Source organism: Halichoerus grypus, chromosome 2 (genome assembly GCF_964656455.1).
Source record: "Halichoerus grypus chromosome 2, mHalGry1.hap1.1, whole genome shotgun sequence".
NCBI classification, from domain to species: domain Eukaryota; kingdom Metazoa; phylum Chordata; class Mammalia; order Carnivora; family Phocidae; genus Halichoerus; species Halichoerus grypus.
In genome coordinates, this window is record NC_135713.1 from 37,926,449 (window position 1) to 37,944,123 (window position 17,675).

Sequence of the window (17,675 nt, forward strand, 5' to 3'; positions counted from 1 at the left end):
GCCTGGTCCCGGCTAAGTAACCTGCTCGGGTTTGCTCTCGGGAGCTTTTGTTCCCTGCAAGCTTTCCGTGCAGCCCTGGAGGACGAGATGAAAATGGCGGCTTCCCAATCTCCACCCCAGAGGAGCTGAGAACTCGGGGCCCTGCTCCTCAGTGAGCCCCCAGAGAAAAGCAGTCAATCACTCCTGTCTCCCAGGTCTCCGGCCACAGTCCGTGCTCACCCGGCCTGTGAGCAAGCATTTCTATCTCTGGCACCCGGCCCCATGTGGAGTCTCCAAACCCAGCAGATCCCTGAGGTGAGCTCCTGCGCCACTCCTCCCTGGGGAGGAAGGGGAGTCTCCCCGGATCTGCCACTTGTTGGGTCCCTGCTGGAGGAACAGTGGCCCGACTGTGCCACGGATCACGGTTTTTGGCAACCCCAAGCTGAGAGCCCACTCCTCGGCTCTGTCTCTGCAGCCGGCTTCCCCGCTCTGATACCTGGGAGCTCTGCCGCACTCAGGCACCCCCGGTCTTTCTGTGACCCCGAGGGTCCTGAGACCACACTGTCCCAGCGAGGGTTCCACCCCCCACTTAACCAGTGGAGCGACGTCCCTCAGCGGAGCAGACTTCTAAAAGTTCCGATTTTGTGCTCCGCGGCTCTATCACTTGCCAGAAGCGGCCAAGGGAGGCCCCCTCCCCTGCCGTCTCTCCGCCCGAATATCGCCCCGGATTCACTTCTCCGCACATCCTACCTTCCAGAAAGTGGTCGGTTTCTGTTCAGAGAGTTGCTGCTATTCTTTTCTTTGATCTCCTGTTGAGTTCATAGGTGTTCAGAATGTTTTGATCTGATCCCTATCCAGCTGAATTCCTGGGACCAGATGAAATTTAGGTCTCCTACTCCTCTGCCATCTTGCTCCTCCTCTGAAAATATTCTATTCTTATAAGAAGTCCAAATTCCTTGGCATCCTTTTAAGATCCTTTCAAATCTGGTCAGAAGTTCACTTGCCTTTCCTAACTTTTATTCCATTGTATTCATCCATTTCATGCTGTCTTTGCCTAGAATGCCCATTATCCTTTTCCTCCACCCCTGAAACCCTCTCCTCATTTACTGCAAGACCACATTTCAGTGCCATCATCTCTATGAAACCCTGTCTTTTTCTTCCTGTTGACTTTATACTCTGTTCTAGGGCTCATCAGACACAATTAGGAAGATCATTTTGTGCATATCTCTAGGTATCTTGTGAGTGTTCTTGAGAATAGTGCCAAGCATTTCAACATCTCTGAATCCTGGGGGCCAGAAGACTTCCTCCTGCACAGAGGTAACACCATAAATGTTTGAATGTTTGAGTGAATGAATTACATAGGGGCAGATGCTGCAGGCAATAAAAATGAATAATTGACTGTCTTGGTATAGATTATGGTCTAGTAGAGCAGATGAAAAATAGCCACATAATTTGTAAAACAAGCAATTTAAGTATTATTATTTCAGAGCCAAATAATAGACTCCCTTTCTCTTGATGTATTTATTTTTTATTAACTACAAGAGTATTTCTCCCACATATATAGTGACCCACTCCTATTACAAGAAATATCAGTCTTCTTGGTTTAATACTAACAATTTATTTGTTTCAGTCCTGAAATTTTAGAGCCCACCTACCTGCTTTAACTCTTTATAAACTGGTGAAAGGAAAATAAATTAATTAAATCAACCTGCTCAAATAGTCCAAGAATTACCTAATAGCTTAAAAAATAATTAACTCACATTGCAAATTAAGGAATCCAGCATTGCAGCAAAAATGTTACTGCTCATCAGTGATGGTTATTGTGATTCAAGTGTGCCATGACTTAAATATTCTTGCCAGGGCACCACCCTGGTACTCCCTCCCCCAGTACAGCCCTAGTGTGTCACTCAGGTTGAAGTCTGCTAATAAGTTTTAGGAGTTTTTTACAGTGTTTAGAACTGTCCTTCAGCAGGATTCTAAATTCAAATTTTTTTCCTAAGTACCAGTTGCCCAAATTTCTTTGGACCAAGTTTCTGGCATAGACTTGTTCAGGAAATAGGGTGGGAGGAACACCTATTTTATATTTTAAGTGAAACAACATTCACACAAGAACATTATGCAATAACAAAAAAAAAAGTTTAGTTGGTGGTGAAGTTTAAGCTCTACATCATTGTGACTTTGTTTTGATCATAGAAGAAGCAATCATGGGTTCTCAAGTTGAAGTAACAACACTAATATGGTAATTCCACTAGACTGCTTAATTTAACAGGCTTAAAATGAAACATGTCAATGTTATAATTGAGAACAAAACTGCTTGTTTTTTTGTCCCTAGTTCCAAGTGAAAAAAATTAATGGACAGCAGATTTTCAGTAGAAAAACAAGTGTTCTACCCATTTTTGCCTCTGCAGAACATGGCCCTGGAGTCCAGTACACAGCAGGAACTTAAAAATTATTCAGCTCTGGCGTTTGGGTGGCTCAGTTGGTTAAGCCTCCGACTCTTGACTTTGGCTCAGGTCATGATCTCAGGGTCATGAGGTGGAGGCCCATGTTGGGCTCCATGCTCAGCAGGGAGTCTGCTTGAGGTTTTCCCTCTTCCTCTGCCCCTCCCCCACCCACACTCTCTCACTCTCTCTCAAATGAATAAAATCTTTAAAATAAATAAATAAAAATAATAAATAAATAAATAAATAAAAATTATTCAACTAAACTAAGTTGGCCATATGAGTTAGCTCTGTGAGTTAGCATCACTGTCTTGGAGAGCAACTCGCTGAATATACACATAGTAAAATTTAAAAATCTGAATCTTTATGAAATCTTAATAGAAGCAGCTCTAGACAATACTACCTACCCTTAACACCTCAGAGTTGAGGAGGGGGGAAGAAAGCACAATTTGATGCTATACTAAAATGTATTTTAAACCTCATATTTAACTTTTTTTAAACATCATTTTACATTTTTCTTATAAAAATCTGTTACTTTAACATAAAAAAAATTAAAAAGTATTTATTTACTATTGAATAAAACTGATACCACCCTTCTACCCAGGTTGGAGTGCCTCATTTATCCTGTGGCTTTGAGAACCCATGATCTAACTACCAAAGAACCCTGGCCTTCACCAGCAGCAGAACTCTAGACCCTCTCCTATTCCCAACCCCTTAGTGAAATGTTCTTTTCTTGTTAAAAAAAAAAAATCCCCTTGACATCTAGCTAATTTGAAAAGTAAGTCCTTGTTAATGTCATAATGGGTTCTGATGTCTTAATGTATACCCATTTTATTGGGATATTTTCAAGATAATTCCCTAATACAAAGTAAGGATTCCAGGTGAGGATTCCAGAAATAATAACAAGAGTTGATAGAGATGATTTTGGCCAAACACTAACATTCTCTTTTGATGCCCATCAAATGACATCACTTCCTATGGCCTACCACACACAGACCCTGCCCTATATTCCCACTGTCTAATTCTAATTCTCCTAAAACTGGGAAGAAGAAGAATTCATTTCTATTTACTTTAATCCAAGCATTTTGCTAAATGCTTCATTGGTTTGTCTCATTTAATCCTCACAATAATCTTCAGAGAGAGGCAGTATTTTTATCCCCATTTTATGTTTGAGAAAACTGAGACTCACAGAAGCTATATAACGTTTCCTAGATCACACAGCTACCACATGGTGGTTCCTGGGCATGAATCCAAGAAATTTAACTCAAGAACCTACTTACTCCAGTAATTATACTCACAATATATTAGATTACCTCTATGGAGAATACTTGAGTATGAAATGTATGTTTTTATTTTTGAGATATTAACCAGTAATCCCAAATACTTTTGCCTCATTTTATAGACTCCATATTCTAAATCCTTAATCAGTTCAGTCTCTAACCTCTCAAGGTACTTCTGATTTTCACCCATATTTCCAAACTGTCAGAGAAGTCTGATCAGATTAGATCTCATTTAAAATAGAAGAGTACATCATACAAAGTCTAGAGTTTAACATTTGCTGTCAAGTGACCCCATGTAATTAATGACTAGTTTGTGACCCTAGTTTTTACCTTTCTAAGCCTCAGTTTACTCAATAACATGTCTTCCTGTCAGGATAAAATTGGTTAAGAGAATATCTTGGCTGACATTGGTTTATGTTTAGATTTATTGAAGTTCAGAAAATGAGCACTGATTCTAAATTTAATTCTCCAGCAATAGCTATTTTCTTAGTCTCTATATTTGCATTGAAGTAAAATGAGGAAGATTAATAAATATAGCCATAAGATTCATAACACATATAGAAGTTAACTTTAACCACTACTGCTAGTGCTGGTTATCACCATTAGTTTGCAAGTCCTAGAGAAGATTTTCAAAAATTTAAATTCAAAGTATTTATTAACCCCCAAAAAGAAAGCTAAAGTTCCCAATAATTATAACCTTGGTCATATAATAAGTATGTTTTAACCATACTTTATTTCACTAAGATATAATTTTATAATTTCTCTCTTCATTTCTTTCTAATTCAGTAATACTGTAATTTTCTAGAACCCCATTTATGCATATGTATATATGTATGTACACATATATATACACATATACACATATGTTTACATATATACACACACTATTATATGTTTATGAAAACACTGGGCAATTTGAAGAGATATTTTGAAGAAAGTATTTATCATGATTTTTAAATGTCTAAGCATTAATCAATTTATCAGTATTTGATTATTGTTCAAAGCCCCATGGGCCGTACTGAGAGACGTAAGACATAACTGAGACTATAGACAGGGAGATGAAATGTACAGATTACTTATCAAGGCTTTCCCAGGAAAGGAACAGCAGGAGGCAGGGTGATAATACAGATTAATTAAGATGGGTTGGAAAGCGAAACTGGGATATGAGACCACTGAATGCAGGCATAGGAGCATAAGTAATGTCTGATGGGTTTGAACTGTGATCCAACATGAGATTTTTCTAGAAATTTATTTGTGCAATTTTGAAAATAGGACTAAGAAATGAAAATATGAAAGCTGGAAACAGGGGAAAAAGTGTTTTAAATATATTTATTAGGTAGTTAATCATTTCACACATAAATTAGAAGAGGAATTCCTTAGCTCTGATGGGTCATGTTACTGAGATTTGATGGCCTTGAACCTCTCAGGGCTGCCCACCCTATTTTTGATCTTCATTACATTTCTTTACCTTTTATCTTTTCCAAACTTTGGCTCCTGCAATCTTCTATTTGGTGGCAATCTATTCAGTCATCCCTGTGGGCTTCTCCCTTCCCTTCTCTTGGGTTACCTATACTATGTCACCTGTATTGTGTTCTAGGCAGAGTCCTCCTTTGGGTGGCAGTCTTGTCCTGCCTAGCCCTAGTCCTGCTAGATAGAGATAATTAGTTGTTACTTTTGAATTGAACTGAATTGAATAGATTTGATTTCCTCCACCACCTGTAAACACAAATCCACTCATCCACTCCTCTTTCTTTGAAGTTCTCAAAACCATTAAGACACAGCTGCTTTAAACAAAAAACAGCAAGTGAAGCTAACATGTGAATGTGGCTCTTGACTCAGGGAGGTTGTACAACTCATTCAACAAGGAAGGGAAGCACTGCAAATTCTTAAGCGCCTTTTCTGGCCTGGGTCTCCCCGGGTGGGGTAACAATCTCCAACATTTTGACCTATCAACTTAACTTCCCAATCTTCAGTTCCCTAGAGAGTGGGAGTGGGAGAGGAAGGAGTAACATGAACATGATTTAATGCACTCTTACTTATAAAAGTCTATAACAAGAAGAAATAAAACAGTGCCCTGAGTTCTTTATTAGATTCAATTCCCAGTGTACAAACATCTTAATTCAACTTAAACAAAATAGTCCACACACATAACCATTTCTAAGGAGACTGTTTTCCTCCCTTCATTAACCTCCCTCTTCCCTCTTGCATTTATCATTCTTCCTTTCTTTTTTTTCTTTTCTCCCCCTCTTGTTTTTCTTCTTCTCTCCCACTTACAGTCTCCCCAAAGAAAAGTTTAAGGGCAACCACCGTTCAACCACAAATCACCATAAATGAAGCAAACTCGCCATAAGCGAAAGCAAAACCCTCTGTGGGGGCGTGTCTGAGTGGACGCCCCCTCTTCTCTCTCTCTCTCTCTCTCTCAGGGCCAGACAACAGCACAGCGAAGTTCAAGTGTCCGCAGGAGAGGGAGGTGGTGCTCACTTTCAGAGACAGTCTAATTCCTTCTGCGCAATTTGACCCCAGGAAAGCAGCCTCCCCTTAAGGGCCAAGGAGCCAGGGCACTTTGAAAGTGCCCTCCCTGCCCCGACCCAGGGAGAGGTAAGGGGTGTGAAGGCGGGGCCACTGGGCTGGCGACACTCTCCCGAAGGTCCAGCCCTAGCCCGCCTTCCTACCACCTTAGGGAGCTGGCACAGAGAGCGGGATCACCCTCTCAATGAAAGGCAGATGTCCCTTTAAGGTTTGCTTTGCAGCCCGTGGACTTTAGCCTAAACACGAACCCGCGAAGCTGGCTTTATTTGTCCATGTCTCGGACAGAGCCTGGGAGGCTGCCAGTGGGATTTCAGAGACCGAGCGCGCGAAGGGGCGGGCGATGGGGCAGTAAGTCTGGGATATGAAAAGCGTGGAGAGGACCTAGAGGCATTCGTCGAAAACACAGGAAATTCACTCTTCGGCTTCTCGGCGCCGCGACTGACCGGGGCCGGAGACTGAGACCTGCGTCGTCAGAGTGGCCCAGAGCGCGCGGCTCCCGTGCCCAGTCCTGCCGCGTCTTGCCCTCCCATCCAGCGCGTCCCCCGGGCTCTGCGGGCTCCCCGGCCATGGCCCCCCGACGCCAGGCCAGCCCAGGGGTCGCTGTCGCCTGCTGCTGGCTCCTCACCGGTGAGCGACCTTGTTTTTTTCTGAGCATCTGCGTGCGGGGCTCCGGGCTACTTGTGGGTAGGGAGATAGAGAGAGCTCTGTCTGGCCCAGAGAGGTGGAGGGAGCGCTGGTTCACTTTGGGACGCTCTCCAGGTAGTCTAGGCAGGTCCGAGTACAGAAAGGAGTGTCTGCGTTTTGTTTTTGATACTAGTTTTGATGTGTTTCAAAACCTTCCCCCGCAATGGTAGGAGGGAGACAGTGCTGAAAACTTTACAAGCTAGAAATGACTTTACAATTAAAGTTGTTTTGACAGTTTACATTGTATTTTAGGACTTTGCTGAATGTCGTTCCCCGCCTTTATTTATTTATTTACTTTTTTTTTTTTTTTTTTTTTTGGAGGAAGGAAACGAGAGGGCACCGGATTTATATGCAAAGTTCCTACCTTCAGGTTACTCAAGAGTGAGCATTATTGCATTTTCTTGCTGTCAAGTATTCAAGATCTTTTCTACTACAGAAGGAGGAAAGAAAGGAAAGCAAGGCAAAATTGTTTCTTGTCCTGAAATGATGTTTCTATATAAGGAGGAGGAACACTTTGAAATTGAGAAAGGGATAGTCTCAGAGCAGACTATTTTTTTAAATGCAAAATATAGTATTGTTACTTGTGTATAAAAGGTATTTTTAAGGAAGGACTTTAAAAAAAACACTGGAAATGCAAAGTTATATCCAGTTTAGAAAAAGGTTGAATCATAGCATTTTCTAAGATTTTCCAAATCACTAACCCATGGTCAGATTTTACCATATACTGAGGGGGGATAGTTGCAATGGTGAAAGAAAAAGGCAGACTGGTGAAGCTTTGTGTGAAAGAAAGTGACCTGATTAATGGTTAGGTTAATGGTTGGGTTTAGCATATCATCAGTATTCAATGTTCAGTGTCTTTACTGCTGGCATGCTTATTGGTATTAGTTAATTTAACATTTTTCCATTAAAAAGAGGGGTGATCAGGCCCGTTACTCTGATTTAGATGCCCAAGCATTATTAAGTCTTATGAAGATCACTGAGAAATGGATTATTCGCAAACAAAACATTTTTTCATGGTGAGGTGGTATTAAGAGAGTTAATTATGAGCTATTGACTTTTCATCCAAATATTTTCCACTACTCAGGACGTGTCCAGTAATCCAAACAGTAGTAACTTCTGAACAGCTTTACAGCCAGTGAATGGTTTAACTTACTAGCTACTGTCACTGCCCTTTGCACTTATTTGACCTATGATGCCTCTTCAGCTCAAACTTTTTGGAGGTTGTTTGCATTTTGTTGTCGTTGTACAAAATCTGAAGTTTTCTAGCTACTCAAGTTGTACCTTTTTCATTTTACCAAATAAGCGGTCACTAGTGCAGAAACGATCAAATGCAGTTTGCACATCTCCTCTAAAAAGACAAGAATGAAACTTAAAAAAATAGAGGTTAATAAGTTACAATTTCACATATGTATATATGAAATATATGTATATATATACAATTTTATATATTATATAATTGAAGATTTTTTAGGTTTAACTATTTACTCATGCCTAAAACAGTCACAGTTGCATACTGTGGGTTTTCTGCAATTGTTGGGATAATATGCCTTGCTAAATGCAGAAAAGGACTTAAAGAATAATGCATAGATATTTCTAAATTATAATATTTAATTTCCTTTTGTGTGTGTATGTGTGTGTGTATTACTCATACTAAAATTTAAAATTTATTGCATCAGAATCAGTATGTTCCTCATATATGCTATATTTATGCCCATTTCACAACACAAGGATCTGAAATTTGACTTCTTCCTCTCCTTTGCTGGTTTTCCAATCAGTCATCATATTGTCAGCTTTCCTGGAAACTTCTCAATTCATAGAATCCACAACCAACCTGTGGTCTCATCACCATACTTCCCCATGCACACTACTGTAGAGAGCTCTTTTTGTTGCAAATCTGTACCCAACCTCTAATCTATCTTCTTAATAAGTAATTTTCATTATATCTTAGTCTTTTTAGTAAAACAAACAAACAAAAACACTTTCGTGGTTCTTTATTGTCTTCAGATGAAATCCAGAATTCTCCACTGACCACTCGGGGTTTGCCCTAATCTAGCACCCTCTCTCTCTTACTATACCTGTATCGGTTTCCTATTTCTGTTGTATCAAACTACTATAGATTTATTGGCTTAAAAGAAAACAAATATGTTACAGTTCTGTAAGTTAGAAGTATCACTGGGCTAAAATCAAGGTGTGGGCCGAGCTGTGTGTCTTCTGAAGGCTATATCAGGGAGAATCCAGTTCCTTGCCTTTTCCAGCTCCTAGAGGCCACCTGCATTCCTTAGCTTGTGGCTCCACCCTCCATCTTCAAAGCCAGCAGAATAGCATTTTCACATCTTTCCTCTGACTCTGCTTCATCGTCCATTTCCTTCTCTGACTCTGACCCTATTGCCTCTTTCTAATAAGGATCCTTCTAATTACAATGGACCCACTTGGATAATCCAGAATAATCTCCTCATCTTGAGATCCTTAATTTAATCACATGTGCTGAGTCCCTTTTGCCATATAAGGTAACATATTAACAGGTTCTAGGGATTAGGACATGAACATCTTTGGGACACCATTATCCTGCCTACCAAAACCCTGAAATGTAAACTTCCCATGAAAGCCAGTCACATTTCCTTACTTTCTACACAGTCCTCATGCTCATTTTGCTACTGTGGCTATGATCTTGTTGTTTTATATATCTAGAAAAGAACTCCACCCTTCCTTCCCACCACCCCCTGCCATCTAAACAAACTCTCTCCAGCCTTCAAAGCTGCCATCTAAAGGAACCCTCTCTAGCCTTCAAAGCTGGGTTTATATCACGACAACAAACCACCATCCCAATAAACTTCCCATTGGATTAAGAATTGTCTTGTATTAGCTTTTAACAGTATTTTAAAATGACTTGTCAACAAAGATTATTATTTTATGTAAGTCAAAGTCCCAGCAAAAAACTAGTGACACTAACTATATTTAGTTAAATATAATATATTTAGTTAATTAACTAAAGAAAGTTTAATAAAGGACTGTTTACAGAGGCATTTAAAGAACTGACAAAAGATGGCGGAGCACCTAAGGACAAACAATAGTGAGAAGAAAGCCTCTGAAGCCACAGTGGGAAGAGAAGCCATTACCACTCTTAGGCCTGAGGAGGTAGCAGGGTCAGGCTGACTGTGAACTCTAGCTATGGGAGAAGGGCTGTTGGACAGGAGCTGGGGCATAGGAAGAGGAGTGCAGCTAGAGCCACAGCTGAAGCCCAGCCAGGAGGGAGCAGGAGAAATAAATACCCCCTTCTTTTCCTCCCACCCTCTAATGTCTTGCCCAACCCTCTCATTGGCCAAGTCCAAATGGCAGAATTAAACCTCCTGGGGAATAGGGTCAGGACATACAATAACAGAGAACAACTAACACAATGCTGAAAGGCACATATTTATTGGGAACATATTATGTGTGAGGCCTTGTGCCAAAAACTTTACATGTATTATTTCACTTTAATCTCAAAAAAAGGAAAATTTTAGAATATTATCCATATATTAGAGATGAAGAAACCAAAATGGTAAGAGATTAATTTGTCCAAAGTCCCATGACTAGTAAATGGCAAAGCCTGTGCTCAGCTTACTCTCTGATCTCAAATCTCATGCTGTGAAATAATATGCCATATAGACTATCAAAATTCAAGTCCATTTCCTTCTTGCTCAACCCTCTGAATGTTAAAGCCAAGCATAACTGTCTAAAAGACTTTGAAAAGGACCTAATTAATGATGTGTATCTGATATTTTCTTGACTTTTAGGTATATCATGAAATTAGATGATGTCCCACCCTATATTAATTATAACTCAAATAAGACTATCCCTGGATATTCAGAATATAGAGAATGACCCCTATTTGAGTTATATGTCTCTCCTCACTAGAAACATTTTAGTTAGCCTAAGAGCAAGGAGTCTGCCTTTGTGACTTTTTTCAGTTAAGATTTTCTATTCAAAATGAAGTCCAGTGAGGTGATGGCTGAATATGGAAATCAAATACTTACCCATAACAAAGAAATGACCTCCAGCGGCACACAATGGACTGTCAGGAATTATTGAAGATGGTGAAACTCTTTAGTCATTATGATGTCTGTAAAGGTAGCAGTAAATTCATAGGATGTTTGTTTAATAAATAGGCATTGAGAGTAGCAATGAAATATATATGTTTAACTAGTTTGCCTATTTTTCGTCCCTGCTGTTGTGATGCTGTTTTGATGCATAAACTCTTGGGCCACAGCTTATAACTGTTGATTTTACTTCCTTAGATGGATGCTCTTCTGCCTATGTTTTTCCACCTCCAACCCAAGAAACTTCCCATTAGGTTTAGAACTTGCTGGATTTTCATATGCCTCTTAAAATATTTTGTAGAGTAGCTAGCTCGTGTTTAAAACATATTCAGAAAATTAGGGATCAAAATGCTATTCTTTACCTACACAATCCTTCTGTTGTATGAAACACAAAATAGTGTATTTGAATTCATGTTAAAAATTGAGATGAAAGATATTTGGAATTGTTGCCACAATGCTAAAATCAAAATACATTGCCTATCCGGAGTGGTCTGTGACTGGAGAATTGTATTCACTCTCAAAGCAAGTACAGAAGAATATCAAGAGATGTAAATGAGCTGAATATATTCCTGTCAAGATTACTTAGTTTCTTTTAGCTCTTCTGTTGTGCCAGCTCCTCTGAGGTCTCCAGGCCTTTGCATAAGCAGTTGCTCACACTGCTTGCTTACCCTCAAGTCCCCACATGAACGTCATTTCCAAGAAACCCACTGGGGTAAATTGGTCCTCCTTCCCCAGAAACATGTAAGCCTCTAGCGTCTTTGCTTCTATACTGTACCACATGATATGGTTAGTTAAATATCTGTCTGTCTTCCCAGCTTGCTATATGCTCTGTGAGGGTAGAGTTTATTATCCTTAGCATCTAAGAATAATAGGCACTTGAAAATTTGTTATTGAATGAATCTCAAAAGATAGACAAAAGACAAACTCATAAATACTTAAGAGATCAGATTGTCTCTTCTAACTGTATTCTCACCTGGAATATATATATATATGTGTGTATATACACATATATATATACACACACACCCATATTTATATCTGATTGAATGAAAGACACCATCAATTGAATAATGCATCATTATTTTATTCACTATGAAGAAAAAAAAGTGCTGCCAATCCAATTATAATTATTAGACTGTTAGAGATGTTGAAAGATGGGAAAAGGTGCATCTGAAAATTACAAACATAACATACAGTAAATCTACATAGGAATTTTCTATCACATTTCTTTGTATTTTTAAAAACTGCATCATAAAATTGCAAACATACTCCTGGATATAAATGACATTCTTTCTTGATACAATGATATGAACTTTGTCCCTCTTCTTAGTTTTTTTCTATATGATACAGGGGATAATTGTTCCTCTGTCATCAGCAGCCTCACCAAATCCCAAGAATGAGCTTCGTCTGAATATTCTGCTTCAGGAGAAATGTGACAATAAAGTAATCAAAAATGTTCCAGTTGCACAAGATCAATGACTAGTTTTGGCAAACCCTAAATTTCTGTCATAAATGGACTAGTGCTAGGGCTATACGCATATGAAGGGACCTAATTTTTATCTAAAGTCTTCTATAATTTAAAAGGAAGATTAAAAAGTCAACTAAGTCTTAAAAGGAGGTTAGAATATATGCACTGGTTGGTATTAAGAATTCACTTTATGTGCAAAAACATTAATATTGTTTTATCCAAACAGTAGATCTCTGTAAAAAAAACAAAAACTTTCCCTTTTCCCCTTTTGCCTGAATTAGCTGAATACTTCTCCCAGCTGTCCACTTAGCTTTGCTTGTGGAGGGCACATGGGCATCTTTGAACAACCTGAGGTTAGCACATTCTCTTTACATAACTGATTGCATTTATTATTAGATATTCATAATCAGAGCTCTGGCTTATTCTGCAAAGACCATTTTCTAAACAGGCATAATAAAATTGTCATTATACATTATTTGCAACATTTTAAGATCCTTTCCTCAGTAAGATGTGTTTAAGATAATCATTTTCTTATCTAAGCACGGGTATCTCAAAAATTGAAATAGGTTTTTAGAAACTTACCTTAAGAGTAATCTTCTCTTTAAAATTTTAGTAACATTATAAAACAGAATGTTTTCCTAATTTTAAGATGCCAGGGGTAGACAAGTTAAAAATTCTGCATTAAAGGAGAACTCACAATTATGCATCCTTTCATATAATGACTACGTTCATATGACAATTGCTGTGCTGGGTTTCAGGAACACAAACAAATAAAAGGTAGGCTCACAGTCTGAAAAAGGCAATAGACAAGCAAGGAAGCAATGATGGGAGGAGCCTCTAAGGTGCTCTAAGCAAAGGAAGGAAAAGATAAGTATGTGTTGCAAGAAAGTTAAGTCTTGCAAAAAAATATACTAGAAACAGGAACATTTATACAGCCTTACCGTGCTAAGCCCAGGGTATTCAAACAAGATTTCCATTCTTCAGGAGCTCAGAATCCCTGATGCTGTCATACAAACCATTTCTAACATACCATTATAATAGGAAGGAGAATTGTAATCCAATTCACCAATGAGGTACATGAACTCATGCACTAGGGCTGACCTAAGGTTTCCCTGGAGAAGAGATACTAGTATAAATTAATGGTACCCAACAGATTATCCAGCAGTCAACTTTACTGAACCAGTTATTTTTCTAAGGCTGAATAATTATGATCATGTTTAAGTGAGCCCTTGCCCCTTGCTTTGTCTGATCCAGATTTCTAGCTTCAGGTCAGGCATTCTTAGAGATATACCACAGTATCTCACGTGTTTGTAGAACTCTACAAAGTATCATAATCTCAATAGAACCTTATAAGGGTTATCAAGAGAGAGAGGCAGGACAAATAATCTGATTTACAATTTAGAATGAAAAGTTCAGGCTTGTAGATGTTAGGGGACTTAATCTAAAGTTGCTATAATCTAGCTAGAAAGATCATGACTCATGTCTGCTGACTCTTGCTGTGCAAGTATTAAACTTGGTATTGATCTTTTGCTACTGCAATGGACCTTAGGAAGAATAAAATTCAAAAGGTACTATGCAAAATTGAAAATAAATATGATAGGGTGAGATTATGAGTAGTGTTTTTCTTTTTTTAAAGATTTTTGCAGCATAATCTTTATAATTAAGACAATTTTAATTATTGATTTCAATGCCCTCAATTCTTAAGTAAAAGAAATGGAGTTTCTAAGAGACTAAGGTCTGCCAACAGAGTAAAAACAATTGACAGGGTAAAAATTACAATCCAGGACATTTGACTTCTAGTCCAGTTCTCTTTTTGAGACTGGAATTATATCAAAAACAACAAATTGAAAACTTTTAATTCTAGAGAGATTAATATAAATAAAATAGAAAAAATAGATATAAAGTTACTGATATAAAGGTTTCTATTTTCAAAAAGCCAGTAAGTAAATATAAAATTATAATTTAAAGTAACAAAGCTAAATCATGTTTTTTTCTCATGATTTTGTGTATTTTGGTAAAGAATGAAAATGTCATATACTGCTATCTATTACATAACTGCTATAACTACAGCAGTTTTACAATAAGAGGAATTACTTTTTATATACCATTATTAAGTGAACTATAGCTGGTAACAATATCATGCCTTAAGAACTGTCTGTGATAATACTCATATAGCTGCCACACTTTACATCTGATCTACTCAGCTTATCGTCAATATATAAGTGCCTACTATGTGCAAGGGACTTTTCAAGGGTCAGTGGGGGAATAAAAGGACGAATCCACTCAGAGTTCGATAAGAAAGAAAAGTATTCCAATTAATATAATGAATGGTTTCAAATGTGAGATAACATTTAAGCAGGTGCTTAAAAAGAAGTGGGATTTATGGAGACAGGAGTGAGAGGCAGCGACATTTTAAAGAAAGAGAACGGCATGAGTTAAGGGCAGCAAGTAGACAGTTCCCAGGATGTATGGGGAACAAAGATTATTCCTTTAGAATATAGGGTGCTAGAGGGCGGCAAGTAGAAAATAAAGCTGTAAGGCCAAATCATGAAGGCCTTGAATGCTAGGGAATTGGATTTTAATTAGTAGGGAATGAGAACTCTAAATAACTCAAAATAGAAATGCAATTAGTCTGGAAATATTAAGTTACCACACAAAATCTGGGAGAAACATCAGATCACTCAACAGTAAGCTCCAGTTTCTAAAAAATAGTTCCATTTCAGATCAAATAGTAATTCTATGAAAAATTTTGTAGTATGTTCAATCACCAAAGCACATCTACGTTTAAAAAGACAGCCAATGGGGCACCTGGGTGGCTCAGTTGGTTAAGCATCTGCCTTCAGCTCAGGTCATGATCCCAGGGTCCTGGGATCGAGCCCCACATGGGGCTCTCTGCTCAGCAGAGAGTTTGCTTCTCCCTCTCCCTCTGCCGCCCTCTGCCTCCCACTGCCTGCCACTCTGCCTGCTTGTGCTCTCTCTCTCTCTGTCAAATAAATAACATCTTAAACAATAAAATAAAATAAAATAAAAAATAAAAAGACAGCCCAAAGTAGTTAGGCCCATAATTTAAATAAACTTTTTAAAAGAACCACAGAATTAACAGTCAGTGTGGATTTCCCACAGGTTTTAAGTGTAGAAATATATGCATATTTTTCTAAAGTATAATATTAGATTTTTCTAAAGGATTATAATGGTGTGACCTAGGCTGGGCAGAAGGAAAACTATGTTGAATGGATGAATATAAAGATTTTTAAAACTAATAAAATCAAGGAAGGGACTGGTGCCTTTCAGATGCTCTCAGTTAGTTCCTAAGCTGTGGGTCTTGAATTCGTAAAGGTGACAATAAAGGGGAAGTGGCAGTGGATGACAGCACATAATTTGTGGTTGCAGAGATGATTTCGAGCATCTATAATATAGCCTGCACCACTGAACAGAGGAGAGGGTGTCAAGTTAAGCAGGTCTGAATTTAAAAGCTGGTTTTGTGATCTTGAATACATTTATTTTTCTGTAATTCATTTTCTTAATCTACAAAATGAGGATAACAAATATTTACAGAAGAGGATTAGAAGAGTATAGGAAAGTACCTGATGAATATTCAATAAATGATAGCTCTTAAAGAAAAATTTAACACTTACTAAGATCCTACTGTATGCCTGCCACTGTGATTCTGTGGTTTTTAATCTTTGTCAGACTTTGGAGAGAAGTAAATTCTACTTAGAAAGGTGATCAAGGAGCAACTCAAAGTATTTCTCTCTCCCAGTTAGGAAATGTCCTTTGGAGAGGCAAGCCATCTTCACAGTTTAGTGCAATCAGTTCCTTACTCAAAGTTGCTGGGTTTTCTTGGAAGTGGAAGAAGGCAGTCTGAGTTAAAAACTTTATAAGGGCACTCAGTATGACAGGAAGGTGTGGAAGGAAGAGGAAAAGGAGGGAGAGAAACCACAAAACAAACAATGCCTCTAATTTGTACTAGAGCTTTAGAAGGGATTTTTGTGTCCCCTGAGAATCTCTGAGGAAGATAATTGAGGCATCAGTATCAAGACTTGTGCCAAAATCAGATTCCTCCCTTTCATCCTGGTCTCACCAGTTCCCAGTGGTAAGATTCCCTTTCAGTGCCATATACAAGATAAGAAAGAGAATGAGAAGATATGTAGGTAGGACTACTCTGTTCACCTCCTCTATTCTCTTTTCTCTTTTTTTTTTTTTTTTAAGATTTTATTTATTTGAAAAAGAGCAAGAGATCGAGCGCATGAGTATGAGCGGAGGGGGAGGGGAAAAGGGAGAGATAGACGCACGCAGAGCGTGGAGCATGTGGGGGCTCAATCCCAGGACGCTAGAGATTATGACTTGAGCTGAAGTCAGATGCTTAACCCCTGAGCCACCCAGGCACCCCTCTCCATCTCATCTTAACTCTCAGGGAAACTCTGGTGAGCTTTTTATATTTACTGATCTTGTTAAGAGGCAATCCTCACTTCTCAACCCCCCACCACCATAAAAATGCTAAGTGACTTAAGGATTTTCTTTAAAATCAATTTTGTAGCCATTCAGTCGGGTTGGTCCTAGTAAATCAGATTTTCTCTACTTCCAATATCCTCAGCTCAATTTAGGCAGTGAAGATCCGGCCCTAAATTTTGGCGACCCAACCCCCAACCTTAACATTTCACAGGCTACAGAGCTGCGTAAAGCGGAGACTGCCAATTTTGGATTCTGGGATTTCCAGGACATCAGGGAAAACAACTGAGAGGTCCACCCAGGGGTGAATTCCACAGATAGTTTCTTCTCTCTCTGGGGTCAGTGCTTTAACATCTGGGTAGTCAGATCGTGCAGACACGGTAACTAAGCACAGAAAACAGCTGGGCACGTTGCTCTGAGCCCAGACCGACCGTGACCAGTAGTTCTTTGAAACCGTTTCTGGAAATACCAACTCCAACAGGCACGCAGCGTTTGAGTGCTGATAAGGCAAGCTGAATTTAGAACTTTGGGGCCAAGTCTCACTTTTGCGAATTCCTTTTACTTTTGGTTAAGTTTTTAACATTGGATTTACCCGGGGTAGAGAAGGTATACGGTGGCAACGTCACGCAGCTGGAAAAATAATTGCACTCACATACTCCCCAGATTCTGCACAAACAGGTTTGGAAGAGAAAACTTAGGAAGTCCAAGTTCAGCATTAAAATAAATGACTCGCCACCAAAGATTAACGAGCACTTCCCTCTCGGTTTAC

General features: G+C 38.9%; 1 protein-coding gene and 1 long non-coding RNA gene across 3 annotated transcripts in view; one reads left to right on the forward strand and one right to left on the reverse strand.

Annotated features, from left to right (window-relative positions):
• Positions 1–6,136: 6,136 nt before the first annotated feature.
• Positions 6,137–17,675, forward strand: part of ITGA1 (integrin subunit alpha 1) — a 183,202-nt gene continuing 171,663 nt past the window's right edge. For both annotated transcript variants that reach the window (XM_078066707.1, XM_078066708.1), the window contains exon 1: positions 6,137–6,856. In XM_078066707.1, coding sequence (XP_077922833.1) covers positions 6,796–6,856 — 61 coding nt within the window. In that variant the 5' untranslated portion in view covers positions 6,137–6,795. The remainder of the gene's footprint in view (positions 6,857–17,675) is intronic.
• Positions 12,053–17,607, reverse strand: LOC144381074 (uncharacterized). The gene is made up of 2 exons (XR_013445542.1): positions 17,499–17,607; positions 12,053–12,405 (listed from the first exon to the last, which is right to left on the reverse strand). It is a non-coding gene; the product is annotated as an uncharacterized LOC144381074 (long non-coding RNA).